The sequence below is a fragment of the Pungitius pungitius genome, chromosome 4 (genome assembly GCF_949316345.1).
Source record: "Pungitius pungitius chromosome 4, fPunPun2.1, whole genome shotgun sequence".
NCBI lineage: Eukaryota > Metazoa > Chordata > Actinopteri > Perciformes > Gasterosteidae > Pungitius > Pungitius pungitius.
This window is the reverse complement of record NC_084903.1, coordinates 8,716,392-8,725,278: the sequence shown is the minus strand read 5'-3', so window position 1 is coordinate 8,725,278 and position 8,887 is coordinate 8,716,392. Positions and strand designations below refer to the sequence as shown.

The following is an 8,887-nucleotide window of genomic DNA, read 5'->3' as shown; positions in this document are numbered from 1 at the left end:
ACAAGTTTGAGGTTTATTTAGCAAATGGGCTGTAATCATATACATCATGTGAAACTATTATGTGAGTAAGTCATACCAGGAAGTACAATGACTTTCCTTAAGCAAACATTCATAAAGCAAAAACATCCCTTTCAGAATTTTCTTATTTTATTACATTTGAGTTGTATTACTGTCGCAGATATTTAAGCAGGATTGAATTAAGTTTTTTATTTGATAAACTGTTGTGAGGTTTAGCAAGCTTCCTATTTCATCAGACTATTTTTGTAATTAGTTACTAGATGCCAAATTAATTGTGTGGAGTCTAAAGTGCAATGTTTATCATTAAAGACATGCAAACAAAGTAGAGCTTCACCCTGTTTTGACAAATTACCAGTAACTGATTTATTTCTAATAATTTAAGATTAGGAATAAGCAACACGTATTTGCTTCTGAGTGCACAGTGGCTTCAACTTAAAGCCATTAAGTAGTGAGGCTTTTTTAGGATTGCACACAAAAAATCTTTGATAAGCATCTGGTCGGCCATTGTTTTCTTTTGAAAGCTTGCTTTGAACAAAGACAGAATAAATAACAATCGAAGCAAAAATGTATTAGCAGGGTAGTTGATGATGGCAACATTTCTAAGCAAGAATGTGATCTTATCCAAGCCTTACGGAGACGCTGTTTGTCTTGGATTGCCTGTGATTTTTATGAGGTGTCAAATTCAAAGCCTGAGGTTCAGTTTTTATCAATATAATGAATATGTCTATTTTTCTTGGAAAACATTAAAATATTTCCCTTCCATAAAAAAATGTATTAAAGACATTAGTGAATCACACGCACGGTGATAATGAACCATAAGCAGAAGTGGTGGCTGGTGGAAAATGTTCTTGGTAGGACATTCAAATCAATTTCAGCACAACATCCCAGATTAATTCCATGCAAAACAATCAAGGCATCAAAAAAACATTAATACTTTCCAGTCAAAGTATGTAACAATCTTGTCAATCTTGTTATATATATATATATATATATATAAATCAGTACATAACAAATATCTCTTTATACATTACATATTTGAGAAACACAGATATTGGATATTGGGACGACGCCCCATTGCCCTCTATTGGCCAGCCGCCACTAATAAGGTGCCTTATAAACCACTCCCTCCGGGTCAATGCGAGTCACATGACCGTCTGTGTCAGTCAACACAGAATCCACCGCTACTGTTGTGCTAAAGCGAGCAGGCTTGAGTCGAAGGTAAGGATGTTTACTCCGGCAGCGCGTTGTTTTGAGAATGTAAATACTTAAAATAACGTCACTTTGTGTTGGAAACAGTTTGTCCGAAACGAGCCTCTGCTGGCGTTTAATGTAACTACAGCGATCCCAATACGGTAAAACGTAAAATGTCAGGAATTGTTAACGCCAGCGCACAAATGACAAGCTAAGCAGCTAGCTGGAAGCTAGCCTTGGCTGAGATGTCGGCTGCTGTACTTCACAAACCGTTCTGCCGACAACCGTTTATGTAACAGTTGCATATGACGTGCAAGTCGGCCAATAAAGAACGCAAGTGTAATGCTAACGTTAATGGGCAATTGACAGGTATTCGAGTATTGATGTTCGTCTAACGTTAGCTGGTTAGCTAGCTTGCTAACATGCTAACGTTAGCACCGACCTTTTGTTTGTAGTTTGATTGAGACGGGATTCAGAGCAGCTAACAAATTTAACATTTTAAAGTGGAAGACATCCAACGTTGGGTAATTTTTTACTAGCATCAACGACTCAAGAAGTTACCGAGGTCTAATTTAAAGTCAATGACTAACGTTAACTAGACATTAAATGAACGTTACTTTTATGGTTTCTATCTGCTATGACTTCTAGGTTAGTCACAGGTCTCGTGATCCAGCATTTGTGGGTAATTTGAACGAACACCACAGCAATTAATCATTACAACGTAAATGTTCCCTTAATTGGACGTGTTGATTGAATGCTGGGGTTCCTGATGCTGTTGCATTGTTTTGCCCTCGTTAACCTGAATGCATTGGACAACATACGTGGAAGCACCTTTCTGTTTGAGCGAATCCAATCCAACCGCACCACAAACTACAGCCTCATCCTCCATCATCATCGTCGTCATCAGTAGAAAGCTGCACCAAAAACTCCGGAAACCGATACAACATAACGTAAACAGACTAATAACTTATAAAAGTTATATAATAAAAGTTCATCATCTGGCCTTATACTGTGGCCTGATAGGCTGCCGGTTTGCAGAGCTATCTTTGACCACAGGTGCTGTGACTAATGTCCATGGATCCATATCACTACCAGGAGGTAACTCATACTGTACCACCCCGCCCCATGTGAGACATTCTCAACCCCTCTTTTCAGGTCCTCTGGTGCCTGTATACTTTACTTACAGTATGGGTTGCTTTAAAAACATTAATAAAAAAATGACACTCTTCCTTACTGTGCATTAGGTGCTCTATTTAGTTATGCAGCTTAATTATAAATTATCTAGGTGGCGCATGGATTAGTGTGGTCCACTGGGAACCGGCTGCTCCATGTGCCATGTTGAAGTGTCCCTGAGCAAGACCCCTAATCGCTCCCCAGGCAAAATGTAATGCATGTCTTATGAATGCAATGTAAGTCGCTTTCGATAAAAGCGTCAGTTAAATGACATGTAATGTAAACGCGAGCTGTCGTGTTCATGTGACTGTTCATAGTCCCAAAGATGGGCACTGTGACTTTGATACCAAGTAATGACCACGTGCACTCAATGAATCCGACCTGCTCACACACACTGCCTGATCAAACCTTTTTTTATGCCATTTGGTGGTTTTCTGAGTTCCTAGCAGTCTTACAGGTTGCTGCAGGCTCATTTCCGCTATTGTGCAATCATATTTCTTCGATTTCTCATCTTCAGTTAATCCGTGATGGACTCCAGGTCTCGCAGGATTCCTTCCTGTCTGGCCAGCTCAAGGACGTCCTACACATCCAGCCCAACAGTCTCGTCGCCGTCACTGGGATCCAGCAGGTTGTACAGTAGGGACACCACGTTGAATAATGACCGCTTTCCAACGCTGAATAACGACCGCCTTCCAAGGGCGTCATCGGCTTACAAGTCAGAGCTGGACCCCCAGGTAAGCAGACTGTGCAGCATTCTGGCCGATTGTACAGAAAGGGCCTATGGGTATGATCCCAGTATAGCACTGTTTCAAACACACATTTCAGACCCCTTCTAAACATTTGCATGCAGTGCATTTAATTCAGATGGGCCACATCACTCTCTTGGTTTACTGTTGTAGCCTTGGAGTCCTGACTAAGGGGCTTCTAGTTTAACTTTAGATTCAAATTTCATGCATATCAGGAAGCATTTGTTTTTCTGGCGTTTATCTTTTATTGTAGATGAAAACCAGCTTAGCCTGGTATGCAAAGGTCATATGCTGACAGTGTTGGATAACACAGTCTTGCTCCACAATAACAACCAACACTTAAGTTCACATCATAACTGTGCTTGTTTTTATTCCACTTGAGGCTCTTTCTGGTATATTCCAGAGAGAGGGGCTGTTCAAGTAAATGTTACGGGTTCCCTTTCACACGTATAGTGTAGTTGCTAGCCACGCATATCAGTGGTGCCACAGCCGACACTTTAGAGGTCTTTTTATAGGGCAGCCTAGATTCCTTGGCGCATGCTGTGTGTATTTCAGTCCTGTTGCTCGTCCAATGCCCGCCTCTAAAGATCGTGTTGCCGCTGGCATGGACCCTGTCCACTTCCTGCTCGTACCAGAGGAGTCCAGGCTACGTTAACCGATCGTTTAGCGTGGTTTAATGGTTGTGTATTCTGCAGTAAGCACCAATTTATCATTCTCAACATGGTCGAGAGACAAATCTAAGTGTACGAAAGGCAAACGTGTGTGAACTTGGTGTTCTACCGTTCCAGGCTACCAACGGCATCCTGTGGCGGTTTTGCAATAAACAATTATGTTGTTTCTCCCCAAAACACACCAACTCAAGCTTGTGCAATCGTTTCACTACATATCTGCCCCAACTGATGCTCCTGGTTTTTACCCTCGCTCCCTTTTTGAAGAGCTATCGTCTCCTGAGCTCGTCCAGAGACTATGGCGGTTCCGGCTGTCGCTCTAGCAACTGGAAGTTGCCGTCCTCCCTGACGTCCTCCAGCAGAGCTTATGATCGCCCGTGGGCCGAGTCGTCTCTCAGCAGCAGGAGCAAACTGGTACTGGAGCTGAACAGTGTCACCTTTCTGTAGCAGGCAAAATGCAGCTGTGGTCAAATGTACCTTCAGATTAGAGAAATATTTTCAGAATGTCATTTGATTTCTGCCTCTTTCTCTATTTTCCCAGACTGATACAGAGGGGAGGTTGGGAATGCGCTCTGGTCTGTTGAACGTCAGTGATGATGGCGAGTCTAAAAGAGCCAAGCTGTCGTACAGCAACCGAGCACTGTACTCGAGAACCACAAGCTGCTCCTGTACAGGATCCGCCTATTCCACATCTGGGCTCAGGAGTGGCAGAGGTACTCAAAAGCACGATGGATGTTGATGTTGTTGACAAGGCTGTGGAAACGTGGGAGGCTAATTAGCACTGGCTTGCATTACACTAACAGTTTTAAACCAACATCTAAATAACAAAACCCATTGTAACAGTTCTTAATGGAACCTCTGAGCAGAAGTTAATAGCTGCCATTAATGGTCACTGTGCAGCAAGAATTTCATTTTGGTGTTAAAGAAAGTACCCACTTTTGAAGAAGTGGGCTTTTTAATATTATTTTTTTGGAAGGTCTGGAGCAGTCGCTTGAGTCCAGTTGTAGGTTGCACCAGCTACTTAGAAATCCATTAATTGTAAAACCCTTGTAGGATTATTGATAATTACAAGCAAACCTCTTAACCGCGTGGCTACACTTTTTCTTAACAGTTACGGGGGAAAAACAGAGCGACACTTGTTCCTGCCGTTTACTCTCGCGGCCGTCGTCTTCATCCTCAAATCCGCTTTCGGCGAGGAGAGAGCTGGAGACGAAGAACGAGTCCATTCTCTCAGGTTTGGGAGAAAGAAGGGTCAGGACTCCTGGATCTGCTTCCTCTTTGTGTAGGCCTCTTTTGTGACGTACGCTACCTACCCATGATGCATTGTTGCGTCTAAAGCCAATCTCTCACCAACTGCCTGTCTCTTCCCTCGTTTCAGATCAGAGCAACAGGGTGACTTCAACCTATGCACAGGGTGCTCGGCCTAAAGAGTCCACCTACTATCCCTCCTTTTCTTCCTCTTTGTCATCGTCCTCCGCCGCCAGAGAAAGCTCCCTGAATCGCCACCTCTCATCTCCCCCCTCCCACTGCCTTTCTCCCCCCGTGCGCGACTACAGCAACAGGAGCGCATCCCGCTTCCTGAGCGGTTCATCCACCACCCACCCATCTCTGGGACAGACGAGGAACGTCGCCGCCTCCTCCTCCTCCTCCTCCTCCTCAAGTATCGCTTCCTCTTACGGCTCGCACACCTCCAGGTACGCCGTGCCGCTGCCAAGACCGGAGACGGCTCTCCCGCCTAGACCGGCGCCCGAAGGCCGAGAGTTAGAGGGCCGCAGCTCCACTCGAAGCCTTTTGTCCCGCCTCTTCTCGCGGCGCTCCAGCCAAGACTCTTCCAGTGGGTCTTCCAGCGTGCGCTCCCTCGACGACGACAGCCCGTCAACCGGCGGCGAGTCCTTGGACGGCGACGACGGCCCCGGTGTGGAGTCCGGCACCGAGGCGACCTCGGGGGGCCGCGGGAGTCGAAGAGCGGACCTGGCGCCAATCAAGGAGAACAACGAGGGCTACCGCGGCGGCCTGACCGAGGAGAGCACGCCATCGTGGAGAGAGCCTGGCGTCGGCAGTAGTAGTAACGACGGCAGCAGAAGAGGAAGCGGCAGCTACTCCTGGCTGTCCTCCTCCCTCCGTTGCCACTGCCCTCCCCTCCTCTCTCGCCTCAGAAGACACACTCGGGACGACAGCGCGCAGCCCGCCGAAGGCTCAGAAGAAGGCCGCCCGCAGCGTTTCCTGAGAAGGTGGGATGACCTTGAGCATAAAGCTACGCAGGAAGATGATGATGATGATGAGGAGGAAGAAGATGAAGCCGAAGGAGCTGTTGGTCTTGAGGTCTTTGGCATGGGTCGTCCACGCAGAGAGGAGGATGAGACGTTGCCTGAACTCCAAGACACCTCAGCCGCATTTTCGCCACGCGGCAGAGCCGGCGTCTTGGGTCCACTGGGTCCACTGGGTCCACTGGGTGCACTGGGTGCTGCTGAGAGCCGGGCGGACAAACCCGTTTCCAGTACGGATCAGGAGAAGCTGCGCAAGCTCAAGGAGAGGTGATTGGCTCCCACATGAGATTTATTCTTGTCTTCATGAAAATGATAATGAACTCTTTTTACTGTTATTTTCTTGTTAGGCCTCTTTAATATAAATGTATTTGCACTTATTATTGAATTATATTGAAGTTGCAGGGAGATTTGGTCATAAAATACATTTCATCTTTTTTTTGTTGCCTTAATTATATCTTTACTAAATGGACGTTTGCTTCAGACTCCTTGCACTGAAAGTACATTACTACTGGACGCCCCAAAAAAGGACCTCATTATTTCAGTTTTTTGCTACGTAAAGTAATTTAGGTGCATGTTTTTTAATGCAACATGGAATAAGAGCAAGGTACTATTAAACTTGGCCGTAAACCCCATGCTTTTCCCCACTGAAGACTCCTGCTGGAGGATTCTGACGAGGAAGAAGGCGACCTGTGCCGAATCTGCCAGATGGGGCGGGAATCTGCTTCCAACCCCCTGATTCAGCCGTGCCGCTGCACGGGCAGCCTGCTGTACGTCCACCAGGACTGCATCAAGAGGTGGCTTCGCTCCAAAATCAGCTCTGGTAAATGCTGACCTTCACTCAGGCTGCAGCTGACACCAAAGCGAGTCCGCTTTGTGCTAACCCCCAACCTTTTCTGTCAGGCACAAACCTTGAGGCCATCACAACATGTGAACTCTGCAAGGAGAAACTGCGGTTGAACATAGACAACTTTGACATCCAGGAGTTATACAGGACCCACGTGCAAGTGAGTCCCCGCTTTACTTCCTATAGATATAGTAAGCGTAACGGCACGCAAGTCTCAAGTAATCAAAAGCAAAAAAATGAGACTTTTGTGAAAATCGGTTGAGAGACTATTACTTGGAAATAAATAGTGGGCCACGACCCAGAAAATCCATTCAACTAAAGCGTTTTCTTCTTTCTTCTCAGTCGGAATACAATGAGTTCATCAGCAGCGGCCTTTATCTGGTGGTGCTGCTGCATTTCTGTGAGCAGAGGTTCTCCGATGTACTGGGTGCAGTCGATGCTGCCGGGGTGAGTGTACACACACACACACACACACACCCCATGTTGCTAAATCAGCCGAACACATGATAGGCAGAAAAAGGCGTTTCTGAGTCGGTCTGTCAGGCTTCATTTGAGTGTTCAGTCAGTAGCGGCACCAGAGAATTTATTTTCATTTTCTACTTTAACAAGCCTGACGCACACAGATCAGTAGCACCCCCCATGCTAGTTACTATGTCATTTAGTATTAACACAACGCAACATGTTTTGCTGAGGGATGTTTATGTACAGGGTCACAAGCTTGTAAACACACGTCAGCATTAAGTTTCAAACAAACAGCAGAAACGCGCCTGTCGGCGTATATTCTATCACATCTTTCCTACACATTGAACCACTGACAATGAATTTTGAAATGATTGCCACAATTTGAAAACGTTTAAATAATGTACTGTGCACGCATACAAATCTTGAAAAGGGAAAAACTGCTTCCTCCTCTCACCCAGTTATTCAACCTGGTGAGCATTCTTCATGAACACATGGACGATCTTGAAAGTATGTTTCTCAACCCTATCTCTTCCATTCTTTTTGATCTGCTGCAAGCATGCTATAATTGTCATGTATAAAGCTGCAGCATATTCTTGTATTTCTCGCAAGGCCGCAGAGTTTGACTTACTATGTCTGGGTTGTAGTTCCCCACGAGGAAAGTGACGAGGAGATACAAGACAACAGACCATCCATTGACTTCTCCGACCTGGACGACGATCTCGAAGAAGACTACTAATTGTGGATGGAGGGTAAAGAAAAGTGGGTCACTCCATGCCATATGCTAGCTCCACCAGTGTTCACACATGCATCGCAACATAGTCATGTTCATCAAATGCAATGGCAGGGATGTGCAAACTCTGAAATGAACTGGAGCCTAAATATTTTGGTTGGTACTACTGTATTTGAGAGTGCACTTTATTCAATTATAACTAAATAAAAGATGCAAGTATTTTTAAACCACAAGTGCTTTAATGTTTAAATGGAAAGGCAAGAATTGAAATGCTGTAGGACAACAATCAATTTGTTCTTGACGGTGATGAATGGAAAGAACTTCACTCATTCATCTGTTTGAAATGCTTTGTTTGTACAAATCTAGTTTAATGTGTTTTTGAAATAAACTGATTGCAAACTGCCTATTCTGTCATGTCCTTTCTGCTATTTATCATTTGCATGTACTGTATGTGCACAGTTTAGTTAAGGAGGCTTTTCTAGCTTGGTTTGCTGCGAGAGTTTCTGTCAGGAAGTATTCAGCGGTGAAGCAACCCAATCTGATCAATCTGCCTCCAAACAAGGTGGGATACCCTGAAGTATCATACAGCCTTGTGCACATTGGTGAATTTAGATGCTGCTAATTGTAATTTATCAAGTGAGAGCCAGGGCCGTACTATGCAGTCTACGGTCACTTAAGCCTGACCAGTTGCATCTGCTATCAGTGAATGAAGAATATTCCTTGTGACGTGTGAGGGTTCTTAAGAACAGCCGTGCGGTTAACGTTTCAAACATAACTTGTGTAAAAAG

General features: G+C 45.0%; 1 protein-coding gene across 3 annotated transcripts; it reads left to right on the top strand.

Annotated features, from left to right (window-relative positions):
* The first annotated feature begins 1,159 nt into the window (after positions 1 to 1,159).
* Positions 1,160 to 8,503, top strand: marchf7 (membrane-associated ring finger (C3HC4) 7). 3 transcript variants are annotated; one of them, XM_037484826.2, is made up of 11 exons: positions 1,160 to 1,236; positions 2,900 to 3,116; positions 4,064 to 4,210; positions 4,338 to 4,509; positions 4,908 to 5,078; positions 5,175 to 6,330; positions 6,714 to 6,883; positions 6,964 to 7,067; positions 7,250 to 7,354; positions 7,828 to 7,876; positions 8,014 to 8,503. In XM_037484826.2, exons 2-11 carry the CDS (start codon positions 2,910 to 2,912, stop codon positions 8,103 to 8,105), a joined length of 2,373 nt encoding a protein of 790 aa, XP_037340723.2. In that variant the 5' UTR covers positions 1,160 to 1,236; positions 2,900 to 2,909; the 3' UTR covers positions 8,106 to 8,503. The 3 variants fall into 3 exon arrangements, with proteins under 3 accessions (XP_037340723.2, XP_062417699.1, XP_037340732.2); XM_037484835.2 differs by lacking the exon at positions 1,160 to 1,236 and adding an exon at positions 1,303 to 2,159; XM_062561715.1 differs by lacking the exons at positions 1,160 to 1,236; positions 7,828 to 7,876 and adding an exon at positions 1,287 to 2,159.
* The last annotated feature ends 384 nt before the right edge of the window (positions 8,504 to 8,887 follow it).

Bases quoted from the DNA above. Each gene is read 5' to 3' on its own strand.
- marchf7 (XM_037484826.2), top strand. From the start codon at position 2,910: ATGGACTCCAGGTCTCGCAGGATTCCTTCCTGTCTGGCCAGCTCAAGG. The intron at 4,211-4,337 runs GTACTGGAGCTG...CTATTTTCCCAG, and splicing joins TCAGCAGCAGGAGCAAACTG to ACTGATACAGAGGGGAGGTT. The intron at 7,877-8,013 runs GTATGTTTCTCA...TCTGGGTTGTAG, and splicing joins ACACATGGACGATCTTGAAA to TTCCCCACGAGGAAAGTGAC.